At 42.5% G+C, this 14,400-nt stretch overlaps 1 protein-coding gene across 8 annotated transcripts in view; it reads right to left on the reverse strand.

The window, feature by feature from the left end:
* The window catches only part of NPNT (nephronectin), a 44,852-nt gene extending 31,329 nt beyond the window's left edge, over window positions 1–13,523 (reverse strand). For 4 of the 8 annotated variants that reach the window (XM_015276572.4, XM_015276571.4, XM_025150029.3 and 1 more), the window contains exons 1-3: window positions 13,296–13,523; window positions 12,071–12,171; window positions 4,751–4,801 (exon numbers count right to left, since the gene is read on the reverse strand). In XM_015276572.4, the coding sequence (XP_015132058.2) occupies window positions 4,751–4,801; window positions 12,071–12,171; window positions 13,296–13,366 (223 nt within the window). In that variant the 5' untranslated portion in view covers window positions 13,367–13,523. The remainder of the gene's footprint in view (window positions 1–4,750; window positions 4,802–12,070; window positions 12,172–13,295) is intronic. The other 4 variants (XM_015276574.4, XM_015276573.4, XM_025150031.3 and 1 more) reach the window with 1 other exon arrangement.
* Window positions 13,524–14,400: the final 877 nt, after the last annotated feature.

Here is a 14,400-nt window from a genome sequence, read left to right on the forward strand (position 1 = left end):
TTTGTCATTAGGAATCAGACTTTTTTTCTGCAAGTTTGTTTTAATTCTCTCAGTCAACCAAGTAGGGCATTGTACTAGACAAAAAATTCTTCATTAGCTTTAATAAAACATCTGAAGCAAATTACGTAGAACAATTGATTACAGATAGAAGACCTGGGTGATGGCATCTGTGGCATCCTCAAAAGATTGGCTAGTCTAATACATGTTAACCAGCTTAGCCCCATAGTATTATCTGCAAAATTTGATGTCTGTATGACATACAGGCGGATAAGTCCTGATCTAGACTATCTCCTACTCCCGAGATAAAACTAAGAAGTGCACTTAAATCTCTTCTGTTTTCAAAAGTCTCAGTTAAAGGAAGATGTCAGTGCCTCAGCAGCCCACAGCTTAAAAATCCCTACTCCTAACGATTGCCTGACCACTACCCATAAAGCCAAAGACATTATAAAATGCTTTCTGCACATAAACAGGTATTTGGAAACCAGCTTTTACTGCCAAGCACAGTACTTGAAGAAATCTCTTTTATTAGAATGTATTCTGAATGCCATAGCTACTTGAACATTACACAACTTAAATAAAACATTCTATTCAATTTTAGTTCTATATAATAATGGAAGACTTTCTATATAGAAGGGAAAAGCATTTTGCAGCAAGCTTTGCAGCGCATGTAATTCAGCCAGCACCTCCAAACTTCACACAGCATTTCCTACAAGGAATCAAATCACTGTCACCAAGCTATTTATGTGACTTCCCATTAACCTAACCAGGAGCTTGCATTGTACTCAGAGCTTCAGCTGTAAATTACATTCAGCCAAGTCCGTACAGCTGGTTGGGGTTCTACTGGCTACACCTACACTGCCTTTTCCAATGCTCCTCTACCAGCTTCCCCTAGGCCCAGACGGGCCGGCACGTTCACACTCTGCCTCGCAAATTGCTCCTTTATAAAAGTCTTTAAAAAGTCACTGCTTAAAACAAACAAAAAAAAAAAAGTTAAGCTGTATCATAGAATCACAGAAGGGTTTGGGTTGGAAGAGACCCTTAAGATCATCTAGTTCCAACCCCGGCTAATTTACTGTTAAATCAACAACATAAAAGATGTAACACTTCTCCAAGTAGCCTCCTCTGAAAGCATTTAAACTGGCATTCCCATGGGGCAGTCGCATGAGCGAGGACAGAAGGAAATCCTTAGCACAGCTATCTTCACCATTAGTCAACTCTTGTTTGTTTATCTAGGCCGTAAACCACAACTAAACTCTCCACTTCACTTTGTTGCCCAGTTCATTCAGGAGATACCAAAAAATAAACACCGGTCTCGTGACCACCCCATTTCATTCTTTTCATTTTAGATTATTTTTGGGCCTGACACAAAGCCTTGCTCTGTCTCAGTTCCCACTGACTTTAATGGGAGGCAAGGAAGTGTCTTTCAAGCCTTTTATTTAGCCAGAAATCTAACAGAGTACCTATTTTAAAGCTTGGCAAGAACCACCTTTTCTTCCAAAATAAGATGATAAATACTGCATTTTAAGTTTCAAGTAAAATTCGGAACAAATTAAGCCCTGTAAAAACAATAGAGAACTGAAATATGAGTGGTTTGGGTTTAGAGTTGTTTTTGTGGCTTTTCCTCCTTGAGTGTGGGAGAAAGAATTCCTGGTAAAAGGCATATGCTCTCAGCATGTGCTACACTTGCGTAGAAGCTCGAAGCCACCCATGTTCCCAGACACCAGGAACAGCTGGTGTGTCTGAGTATGACTAAATCATTCTGAATTATGATTTTTTAATTGCCGCATGAGTACATAAATGAAGCATGCATTCAATTAATTCATTATGGGTCTACAGTGTTGGCGGTGGGAGGCGTTGCTGTCGTTTGTTTTTTTCACCTTTATTTTCTCCCTGTGCTACAGCCCCCTAGAACGTTGACGTTACCAACTTATTACTCCGTTACCAAGCACTGCTTGGTGGAGTCCTAACGAGACAGTCACACTGCTTGATTCTTACCTAACTCCTCTTCTTTGTTAGAGATCAACAATGAAAAATCCTGAACTTCTCTACCAACCTAATTCTCATCTGCTTTTCTAACCCTTTGAGCTATGTCTTCCATCAAAAGACGATAATGATGTAAGGACACTCTTGAATGTTGTAACACTTTGCTCTGCTCTGCTGCTGAATTTGTTCCATAATATTAATTCCTGATTCCACACACCTTCTTTCTTTGAGTGATGTCCACAAGAGTGTCTCACTGACAGAAGTTGCCCTCATAGTCTTTAGTTGCTCCTCCTGCAGCTCTCCGCTCACATCTGCCTCAAAATGCCAGACCACAGGTGTTCAATCTGTTCTCCAACCTCTATTTTCAGCTCTCTGAAGTCAAAATTGTATAAGAATGCCTGCGTCTGAAATAATCTGTGTTGACCATTGCTTCTCTCTTTCCAAGTAACACAGAGCCCTTTTTTATCCTGACCCCAAATCCCCATTCCTTAACATTCATTTTGCCCAAACGTGAGAAGTAATTTATGCATCAGCCCATAGATTAATATTACATACTATTCATCTTCACAAACTCTTACTCTTGCAGTGATGAATCCACAACAGACTTCCAATCCTAAGATCACTATTTATGCTCCCACAGTGCCACATTAAAAACAGGACTTGTGTGTTGGTGAAAGAAAGCCTTCTCCTGTGCTTTCTCCTTTGCCCAAAGGTGTCTCCCTCTTTCCTGTGGCACCAGCAGACCATAACTTCAACCCTAAGTTCTGTACTTCTTTTCCTCAAAGCCAACTTCAGCCCATGTCTATTTCTATTTAGTCTTTGTAATTCCACCTGTTTTTTTCCACGGGTGTGGGCAGCAATGTCTATGTCTCAAATATTCAGTAAAATAAGCATACCTCATTAACAGTTGTTTAGATATAGATATTCCTCCAAAGTATGAGCTATTTTTAACACAAATCACTGCAGCTCTTTCAAAGTTACACATTTCTTTTTTGCTCCGATGCATACAAACACAGAGGAATGCATAAAGCTTAACCTACTACATAGTTATCAGTAGGTGGTAAAACCATGCGATAACCATAACTCACGTTACAGAATTACTTTGGCCAAAAAACAATTGCTCCCCAGATAAGTGCACAAGCAGTTACAATATACATCCCTGCAGCGTTTAATAAGCTGGATTACGGTCACCGGGTTATTAACTTTCGGATAATTTCATGTGCAAAACGTTCCTTACACTGAAAGCTAATAAAATTGCTTGACCAATTTCTATAACTAGAAACTGATAGTAACATCAGATAAGATGGTGTATAATGCCTGAGTTGTGTTTTACTGTTTGCTGTTTGGTTTCTTTTAAAGTGACTTGCATTTATTTGTAACATTCATGTTAACAGGTTAAAATGCACACAAGCTTCTACCTAAAATATATAGTTCCATTAGGTAAGTGGATCCTAATTTTACACACACAACTCTCACCTCTGCCTGCATAAATCAGTTACTCAGTTTGCACACATGACTGTGGTAATGGCACATTAACATGACAAACTGCAGCCAGTGGGGGCTATTCGTTACAGTGGATTCTCTGCTTGCCTACATGCACTCAAGTGTGTTTCTCAACTGCAAACTCAAATCCAGACCTTGGTTCGTGAACGTCCTGCTGCTCAGAACAACACTTATAGACACACTTAGCTAACACTGAGATAAACAGGATTTAATGAAGCCAGTGAAAGTTAATCTATGCATTTTAGAGCTGTTTAAAAACCAGCGGAAATTTGGTCAAATACAACGCAGAGAGAACAGTGAGAAATATTTCAGCTTTTGTCATGTTTTTCATGTTTGTCTTTCAACTGGCTCATGACAATTCCTTAAAGAACACTGCTTTATCATCTCAAATGCAGGTTTGTTACCCAAATCTTTCTGTGTTTCTACCGAATTCCAGGCTAGCAGGAACGTCACCACATGTGGCGGCAGAAAAGAAACGGGGCCCTACCGCTGACTTGGTTATAGTAATATAACACCCAGTGGCTTCAGTGCAGTAACTTCTGTACCACAGTAACAAAGCCAACTTTAATGCACAGCTGAAGGCTTTGCTCCCCTTCTAAAGACTGGTGCTCCCACCACAGGAATAAGTAAACAAGACATATCAGTTCTTAAGCAGCACAAGACTACAGCCCTGAGTACTAATCTAAACTAGCACTGACTTCATTGTGCTCCAACACGCCAAGCTGTGCACTGCTGTAGGCCAGGGGCTGTAACGTTTCCCTGCTGTGAAAAGGACAACCTGTAGTGGAGGTGCAAAGCAGACAATGGGGGGCAGTAAGCGCTTCAGCCATCCCAAACTAGCCTCCTGCTGCACAATTCTATACTGTGAAAGCAAAATCAGGCCTCCCAGATCCGACAGCTTGTAAATGTGATGCTGGCAGTATAAACAACTTGCAGAAAAGCAAAACTGTAACTTGGGGCTTGACAGTAAAATAAAGAAAAAAGAAAAGAGGAAGGAATAAAGGAAAGAGTGCAATGGTTTAGGAGATAAGCTGCGTGTCATCGGATAGGTGACTGGGATGAAACAGCCTTGTTAGTTTTCTTCCCTCTCCCGCCCTCCCCATCCTCCCCAAATCAGATGCTTCAAAAATATTGAAAAGAAAAAAGAGAACATCTACATCTTCTTGCCATGTATTATAGTTTTTATGTACAATTAACGACTTAGAGGCCACGACTCCAAGCCATAATCTTTCCACAATTATTTCAAGAAATATGTTGGGCTAACCTTTGGGCTGGCACCTTAGGCTGGCTATTCTCTGCCTTAAGACGTAGAAAGCTGTAAAACAAATATCCAAAAAGAAAAAAAAAAGAAAAAAGAAATTCCAGCTTTTTTTTTTTTTTTTTTCTCCTCCCCTGTAAGGAGGACAGACTTGGCTGGGGCTTTTATCAACTTGTTACATTCCTGGAGACTTACACACATTCAACATTCAGAGCTTTTCTGAAATAAAAAATAAATTCTGGTACACATTTAAAAATAGAAACACCTTACATCTGCATTGCATTATGAGAGTTAACAAACATGTTCTGATACATAAGAGTAATTAAATATCATGACGTGATGCTATTCTTATTCAACCAACTAAGGAGCTACTTGGCCATACAATATTGTACAAATTCTCGTGTTTCGTGGTTTAAGATTCCAGGTTTCCATCAACAGAACACAAATGCTTTTCTTAAAGAGACAGTATCCTTTCATTTAAATAGATACGTATGTATCAGTCGTGCTGCATAACAAAATAAACATAAAGGGTTTGCATCAGGATGTTAATTTGAGAGTAATTAGTGTTACTCTCATTTTAAAGCACCTGAACATCTGCAACCAATGCATACACTGGCACATAGATTTACTGCTCCTTTTCATGATCTTTAAATTTTGATCGTCTGAACTGAAGTTAACGCTCAGAGACCTTTTCAGCTCTTACTACCATATGAAACTAAATATAATACAACAGTTAAATAAGATGGAAGCAGATCCATGTTTCAGGTTCATGTTAAAATGATTTATTTGCCAATAAAAATGAATATTAGACGCACAGCTTGTTAGGCTACATAACCTTGTTATAAAAGGTGGGGACTTAACAGCAGTAGCTCTTTGTACTTTAAGTAATACATGACCAACGTTGAAGGGTTTGCTCTGATTGTCACTTTTATCGATTTAAATCTGTTTTAGCCAGCAAGCCCTTAATGGAGGGAGGTTGCTGGGCTGTTGTTGGGCTTTGAAAGAAGCTCCATATTCCAATTGACAATACGGTCAAAACATACAACAGGTGACATTTCCTGGGCACAAAGTGGACTGCAAAACTGTTATTCTATGCAGAAGAGATGCAAGGGAAGAGTGGAAAAGGATACTGTATCTTTAATATAGCAAAATCATAACTGCTTTAGAACCATAAAGGTTCTAAAATGAAAAAATCCCTACATCTGTAAGTGAATAAAAATAGCAAAACCTCATGTTTTTCATTGCATAGCAAAATTAACACAGTATTGCAATTCTGTATAGGTATCTTACACAGAAAAGACATTTAAAGATGCACAAAATTATTGGTAATTTTATAAGATCCACTGCACGTCAATATTCATTAAACGCTGCTGACGCAATGCATTAATATAGACTGTGTTGTTACAACCACAAATTTAGTAACAGAACACAAATCAGTAACAGAACTCTTGCTGATGTTAATGATGTCTCTGCCAGGGGGCCAACCTCGTGGAAGCCAGTGCTGTCAAGGCTCATTACTGACTAAATTATGGTTTTATTTCACTACAGATTTGTGCATCTCAGACTATACAGAATTGCCATTTCCACTTAAAGCATCATGATGCGCAATAAACACAAGTTCTAAGACACACAGCCTCTTCTCCCATTGATGTATGACATGATTTACGTGGGTGAACTCCCATCAGCATTACTGTTGGTTACACAAAATCATCTAGGCATCAATGAGAGCACAACCACCTCTTCCCAACCCACCACCATGCATCCTCTGTAAATAAATCAAACAGCGTAGATACACATTAAGATGGAAGCAGCAGCATATACAGTATAGCACTTGTATATCTCCACAGCACTTGTAAAGGCAGCAGCATGCACAGTTTCCAGCAAAGCATTTGGTTATGTCTGCATCTGCCGTTTCAGCTTGCACAAGCTCCCCCCCCCCCGCCCCTTTACTGCAGGTCACCTAAGAACCTCCTGCAATAGCATGCATTTTACTAGGTTGAACTAAATCTTAGTGCTAATCTGACATCTTCCAGTTGACTTTTTTTTCTTGGCGCAATGCTTAAATGAGGTGTAAACTGATTGCTTGACTTCTACTTTTACTAATGGATTACTGTTTAGCTTCTTGACTGGTCTGTGCCTGAGCTTCTAATGATAGTTGTTGTGGATTTATTGTAAGGTGATAGGAAAAAAATAAAAGCCTTTGCTGACTTACTCTGATTTTCTTCCATAGATAGAACAGTCAGATCTCAGCACAGGGAGATCACCAGACTGAACTGCAATAGACGGACACTCTAAAAGAGTGCACTCATCTTCACAATCCCTTCTCAAGATAGACTTTATTGATTTTGTTAATGTTTAAGGAGAATTCAGAATTGAAACAAGTAATCAAATAACAACAAAGATTGTTAAATTCATTTTCAATGAAACTCTATTCCTGTTAAACATTTTGGACAAAGCTTTCTGCTCCCTAGATAAAATCTCAGACTTAGCCCTGTTGATTTCACCAACCATGCAGACTCCTGCCAACAGAGGATCTGACAGTAGGCCAGCAGCAGTTTACAGAAGCTGTAGATTCAAACTTGTATTTTGTACATGGGAATGCAGCAAAACCACACTTGCTATTGCCTCTAGCAAAGGAGTTGTCCAAACCATAATCTAGAGTGAGAATTCAAGCAGTTTGCTATTGCTTCTCTTAAGAAATTTTGCTCAATTTTTATAATCTACGTTAAATTAGTGGTATCTCTTTCTGCCAGCTCTTCTTTAATGAAAGAGGTTTAGTTCTGGGCTGTTAAATTGCAAGTGAAATCATGAAGCAAAAAGCAGCCTACATCTTTAGTGTTGCTTGACTACATATAACTAGCATACAAATGAATTACAAACAGGCATGCAGCCAAGTACAAAGCAGGTGTATTTTGTTCATGACAGGCACACACATTTGGAAATCATTTTAATAGCTTTAAAAGAACAACAGAGCTTTTTGCAAGCCAGCTATAGTGAGGCAGGTAGACCACTAGTTCTAAGGACGCCTTTCAAGGATCCCCGATAGATCAGTGGCAAAAATGTCTACAACAACAAATAAGTTTAAAGTAGCCCCTAGCACGGCTTGCTGGAAGGAGAACTTCCACTTTCATTGTGAAGAATAGAAAGCATCACATTACTTCTCACCTATATCATAGAATCCTTAACTGGATTCTATGTATCTTAACTGTATCACAGAAACCTTAAGTTGGAAGGGATCTTTAAAGGCCATCTAGCCCAACTCCCCTGCAATGAGTAGGGACACCACAGCTAGATCAGGCTGCCCAGGGCCTGATCCAGTCTCACCATGAAAGTCTCCAGGGAATGGGCATCAACTGCATCTCTGAGCAACCTGTTTCAGTGCCTCACCATTCTCATTGTGAAAGACTTTTTCCTTACATCCAACCCAAATCTACCCTCTTCAAGCTTGAAGCCATCTCTTCTTACTCTCACAGACGCAGCTATAAAGAGTCTGTCCCCTTCTTTCCTGTAGCTCTCCTTTAGATACCAAAAGGCCACTATCAGAAATTTCACCTCAGAAATCAGTGCCTCTACCTTCCCATATTTTAGTCTCCTGATATGCTAACCAGGTTCCAGAGCCTAATATGTATGTGTAGATTCACAGCTGTGTGAAGGCATGGGTTTTTTTCAGCTAGCATGTGAGAAAAGTATGTTTGTGCAAGATGCGTGCAATGATACATATCGCACTTGGTTTTCCCCTATCCATCTGTATACTTTAAATGGGTTCTGGGTTAGGACAACGCAGTACCACAGATGCAGCTGCCTTGCAACACAAAAGCAATTATGAATGTACTGTCCATACCTGCCAATATCTGTTCTCACCAAAAAAGTTTTGCCATGGAATGCCTTTTGAATGGAAATTCAAAGTCATTTACTGTGAAAGAACTCCAAAAGAAACTCCTTCTACCCTCACTTTTGCTCTGCTTTACAGTTTTGCCATGTGCATAACAGTAACATAAAAATGCAAGAAAGCCTTTTTTTTTTTACTAGCTACAGATATCAGATGTACACGTAAGGAAGCACACATAGAAGTCCTGATTGGTATAATTTATTCACAGGAGACAGAAGATGTTTTAGAGTATAAATTAAAGGAGGGTTCAGATTTTGACTTTTTCCTGCATGCTGTCAAAAGGACAGCTGAGTTATGCTGACTTCTGCGTGACTGAGCAGCACTAAGCACAGTTGTGCTGGATACCCCTCAGTCAGGCAGTGGGACATGAAAAGGAATTACTCCACACTTCGCAAAAGCAAATCTAGTTAACGTGGTTCAGTTTCCAGGTGCATCTTTATGGATGGATGATGAATCACAGGCACTGCATTACTATGGCTTAATGAGTTACCACTTGTCAGCTGGGCCACACTCCTGCCCTTCTAAAGCTGACATACACAGGCTTAAACCTTCCTCACAGTTAAACCATTACCTTAAAACATACAGCTGTCTTAAGCTACCACGTTCCTTTCTCAATGGGCTTGGGCAGGAGACTGGCCCAAATGCGTCGGGTGGAGCAGCTAGCACAACTTCAGCAGGAAATGTATCCGAGTATCACAGCTGGGAGTCCTTCTGGTAACTCTGTAGGTTGCAGCTCTCCCATGTATCACAGCCTGTATTCTTGCTATTCTGTCTCCAGCATGGCACTCACATTTGCTCTCAGTAAGATAAACTCACAGGCAATTGGTGTATACACAACAAGTTATGCATGAGTAAACAGGTGAGAGTGCAGATGTGCTGTAGCACTTGCAGGCATAGCAAAGATGATTCAAACCACTTGGCTTGAGTACAGCAGTTGATGTCCATTGATAAGAAGCTCAGCACTGTCTCCTGAATATGTACTGCTCCATTTTTGAACTCATTAGTAAATCGAGTCTTACAACTTGCCTTTAAGTCTGATTCTATGCTTGTTTTCATTGCATAAATACAATTTGTTCTAGAAATGGCAAAGAAAACACACATCCAGTAAAGGAAAGTTAACATTTATGCCACTCGTTCTGGGGACAGGATTAAGAGGCTTGCCTCTCCCTATACGTGAATTTTTGGAACCTTTTCAGAGATATCCTTTCACACAGTAAAACACTCAAGGCTGCAGTTGAGGCCAGGAATGCTGCCTTCCGTGTGAGGCTAATCCTTCATGCTGAATGCCACATTCCCAAGGTGGAGAGCTTACTACAGATTTTCTGTTTGGCTGCCAGCACTAGAAAGATTCACTTTTGTCTGGTATCATCTCCCACTCTGATACAACTGGAATTTTCACTGCCCACAACTGGAACAGACTTCCTTGCTTTACCTTTCTCAGTTTGGCTCCTGTTTCAGAACTAGTATTAACTGCTAAGTTTTTAGCAAGGTTTTCACCCACACGTTTGAGGCTTTTCTAAATTCTCAGTAGTCTTTCAAAGAAAAGATAAGTGAGAGTTCTCTCTTAAGTGAGAACTGTATTCCTTTTAAAATCTGGTCCCAACTACTGGAGATGACCATATAGAATCAATCTCTGCACTCCTTGAAAGAGTGAATAATGTACTTCAGCAGTAGATAGAGAAGAGAATTCACTTAGATTTAGCCTTAAAAACAAAAACATTTATGGTATCTGAAGAAGATGGTAAATCACTACAAATGATAAAGATCTTACAGAATTCAGAGTAAGAAAGCCCTCTGTACTATATATATATATATATATATATATATATATATATATATATATTTGCTTTCAGTTATGACTTATTTTTGCTAGTATTACTTTACACTATTGCCATCTCCTAAGAGCAACCCCAAATTAGAGTTGGTGAGAGAGAATTTAAAGGGCAAGCTTATCTGTAGCTGACTTCCAGCTAAATGCAAGCTTAAATTTATGGCCATCACACAGGAGATGACTTGTGAAAAGTGAAAAGCCACAGTGAGATCTCTTTTCTTTCAGTACAAATTATTGACACTTGTCAGTTAAATGTCCATAGCCTCAAACATTTAAATGCTTAACAATTTCCAAATACAAGTTCAAAAAGATAGACATAGATTCTATCACCTCTGGAGTAGATGCAATCAACTACTTCACATTATTCTTCCTTCTCTATAAACATTCATCCCAGGGAAAAGATTATTTCTGTTACCAATACACCCTTAAAACTCAAAATGATTCATGATACAGGCTCAGAGATACCAATCTGAGATCTTCTCATCTGATAACAGTAGCAGGCATGGTATGTTCCAAAAGCACTTTGCATAGCTTTTTTACCAGTCATCTTATATGCCTATTAAACACTGCAAGTTTTTAAACAAGCTTAGGATGGAAGGAACCAGTGTTGCCATTCACAGATTTGAACAAAACCTTTGCTGAGAGTGTACAGTTGCATTGCCAGTGCTACTTCTATCTTTTGCTTGTCTTTCTGCCTGCTGCCTGTCTATGTCACTGTCCTGCAGGCTATCTAGCAGTATTCAACACCTGTTTTGCCTTAAAAGTGGCTTGGCAGAAAATAATCTAGTCATTTGCATCCTAACTTAAAAAAGCAAGAAGCACTATTTATAGGTTCAGTCCTGCAAAAACTTTGGAGAAATCACTCACGAGAACTGTTAGGCACATGAGCCAGTGTTCCCAGAATCAAAGCCTATAATTCTAACAAGTGGAGGTCTGAGATTCCTAACAACTTTAACTTCTATGCCTCCCTAGCTGCTACCATACTGTACTTTTTGAAGATACCCTTAATGATGAAGACTTATCTATTTTGCTACCCTGCCATTATCAAGGACTCTAAATAGCATGTTAGAATGGGATTCTAATATACTATTAGAAAATAATTGTCTTAGAAATGTTTCTCCTCATGTGCGACCCAATAAAAGGATGCTGTCAGGCTGGTTTATATACCCTTAGTTTGGGATTACTGTAAAAATGCTTGATCTTTAGTATCAATTTGAATTTATCCACTGGCTTTTAAAATGAAATGTTAATTATTTAGATTTCTTCCTCAGATATAAATATTCTGGCCTGCACCGCCCGTAACGTGACACTGCAGTGTTACGTCAGGCTATTGAGAATGAAATGAAGTGGGAAAAAAAAAAAAACAAACAGAAATTCACAGATTCTCATCGCCTTACCCAAAGTTTACTTTTCACTGATTGAAATCATCTTTAGAACCGTTAAGAACAGACTGGATTTTGACCTGACGACATCCTTTTAAGTAAGTCAGACTCACACGTGCAAAAGCCTTGGCCGTCCATTTTAAGACTGTGTGTGAAGGATGGCCAGGTGCACGTACAAGCCTCTCCTACAAGTGACTAGAAGCCCCAGCAGCAATGGTACTCACGTTGGCACTGTCTCCAGGCCAAACGGGCCCAGCCCCAGCAGCAATCAATTCTGCTTCCATACCGGCACAGTCCTGCAGAGGAGACTATTTGTCTGGGCCACCTGAAAGAGACAGTTCAAAGCCAGCTGGTGAAACGTTTTGGAAGCAGCCAACTAAAATCATCCTGTGTTAACAACAACAAAACAAACAACAGAACACTTCTCTTGTGGCAAAGTGCTCTGACCCGAGTCTATGATATCTCTGTTATGAATACAGCGTGTTGTTCAGGCATCGGACACAGCTTTAGGCAGAAGATAATTGGCGTAACTTTGCACAACCTGAAACAACGGGCACGTTTCGCAATGTGCTCGCTGCCGCCACTCACAGGTCGCTATTGAATTGTTTCAGACTTGGGAAATGTATCTGTAACACGCAACAAACCACCGTCGCGAGTTTCAGCATTGATTTGTTTCGCGATATATCACCAAATTTTCTCACTAAAACTTGAAGGGAGGGGAGAAGAAAAAAAATCAAAACACGAGCTTCACGTTACACGGTAAATAAATACAAAGGGAGAGCTAGAGAGATCGTAAATAAAAACTAAAGGGGAAGAGGCAGCGCAGCCTTAGGCGATGGCAAAGCGCTGCCGTGACTTGTCAAGCGCGCCTCAGCGACAGGCGGGAAGGCAGCGAGCAGGGCGCTGCCCCGCACACCGGCACGGCACGAGCCCGCGCCGCGCGCCCCACCTGACGCTCCGGCCCCGGGCAGGGGCTCTCCTCTCTTCTCCTCGCCCCGCTGTCGCTCTCACCCGGCTTCGTGTTAAAACTTGAGTTGCAGTTCTCCAACGTATTCTGTTTCTAGTGCCTCGAGGCGTCAATAAACTTATTTTATTTTCACAGCACGTGAAGCGCTTCGCGTTTAATCCTCACAGAACGCAGCCCTGCCACAGCGACCAACTTTCTACAGCCGTGACGGCGTTGACGCCCTGGAGCCGAGCACGGGCACGGGCACGGGCACGGCCCCGGGCAGGGGAGAGCGATGCGGTGCCCGTGCTCGTCCCCCAGCTCGCCGGCACCGTCCTGTGGCCGCCGGCTCCGGGGCGCCCCGCCTGGCTGAGGAGACGGCCCCTGGGATGCCGAGAAGCCCCCCGGCGCCATTTCTCACCCCGGCGGCCGCCGAAGCCCGCCCGGGGCACAGCCCGTGCCCTCTTCCCGCCCGCGGTTCGCCCCGCGCAGCCGGCCCCTACCTTCTGTCAAACTCTCCGGCCGCCCCCAGGGAGAGGCAGGAGGCCAGCAGCAGCCGCACGGAGAGCTCCATGGCCGGCGGGGCACCCCAGCGACGCGAGCCGGCCGCTGCGGAGGGAACGGCGGTGCTAGAGGCGGGCCGCGGTGCTGAGGGTGCTACGGCTGCCGCACGCCCCGGCTGCGCCGCGAGAGCTCCGGAGCAGCGCTAAGGCAGCAAGCCCCTCTGCGCTGCCGCCCGCCTCGCTGCCGGGCGGAGGGAGGTGCTGCCGGGGAGCGGCCGTGCCGCCCGCAGCCATTAGGGGCGCCCGAGGGCGGGCCGCCCGCCTCCCGCTGAGGGGCACCTGGCGGCAGGGCCGCGCCTCAGCGCCGCCTCGCCCCCCCAGCCGCGCAGCGCCTCTACCTTGCGGCGGAGCAGGGGGAGCGACGCCCGAGCCCCTCCTCGCAGGTCTGGGCCGCGAAACGGGGAGAACAACGGGCATCAACGGTGGGGTACAGGCAGAGCTTTGATCTCGTGAGCAAGCTGTCCCTTGTTAACAAGTTATCCCATGAGGTCTGACAGCCACCCGCGACTCTCCAGGAGCAGAGTCCACGGGTATAGATAGATAAGAGCATTAATGTTCAGCCTTCTTTTGCCAAACGCAGTTCTTCCAGAATAATGCTTTTCAACAGGATTACAAGTTTTTGCTTGTTTGCTTTGTTCTGGCTCGAAGTCTCCTTTAATAGCTCTCAAATGTTAGCATGTATGGCCAAGTAGCCCTTAGCCCCAGCCAGGCAAAGAAACCAGAGGTTCAAGCAGGACCTGTGCACCACATACCACTACCGACAGGGATGACTCCAGCTCCGTTCCACATTAAAGCACTAAAAGATGGCAGCCGTGTCTGCTTGGTTTCTATGAACTACTGCCATTTTGAGGGACACTAAATAACAACTTGTCACCAATTTATGGTCAAAGCTGCTCACAGTGCTCTGATTACAGACAGATGGGTCAACAGCTCGGAATAGACTGTAGCATTGGTTTTGATGTGTGCGTGCATCACAGCTAATCTCACCAGCTGTTGCTACAAGGGTCACACAGCTCAGATCTAGAAAACAAAGATCTTCCAGTTT

The sequence above is a fragment of the Gallus gallus genome, chromosome 4, assembly GCF_016699485.2.
Source record: "Gallus gallus isolate bGalGal1 chromosome 4, bGalGal1.mat.broiler.GRCg7b, whole genome shotgun sequence".
Taxonomy (NCBI): domain Eukaryota; kingdom Metazoa; phylum Chordata; class Aves; order Galliformes; family Phasianidae; genus Gallus; species Gallus gallus.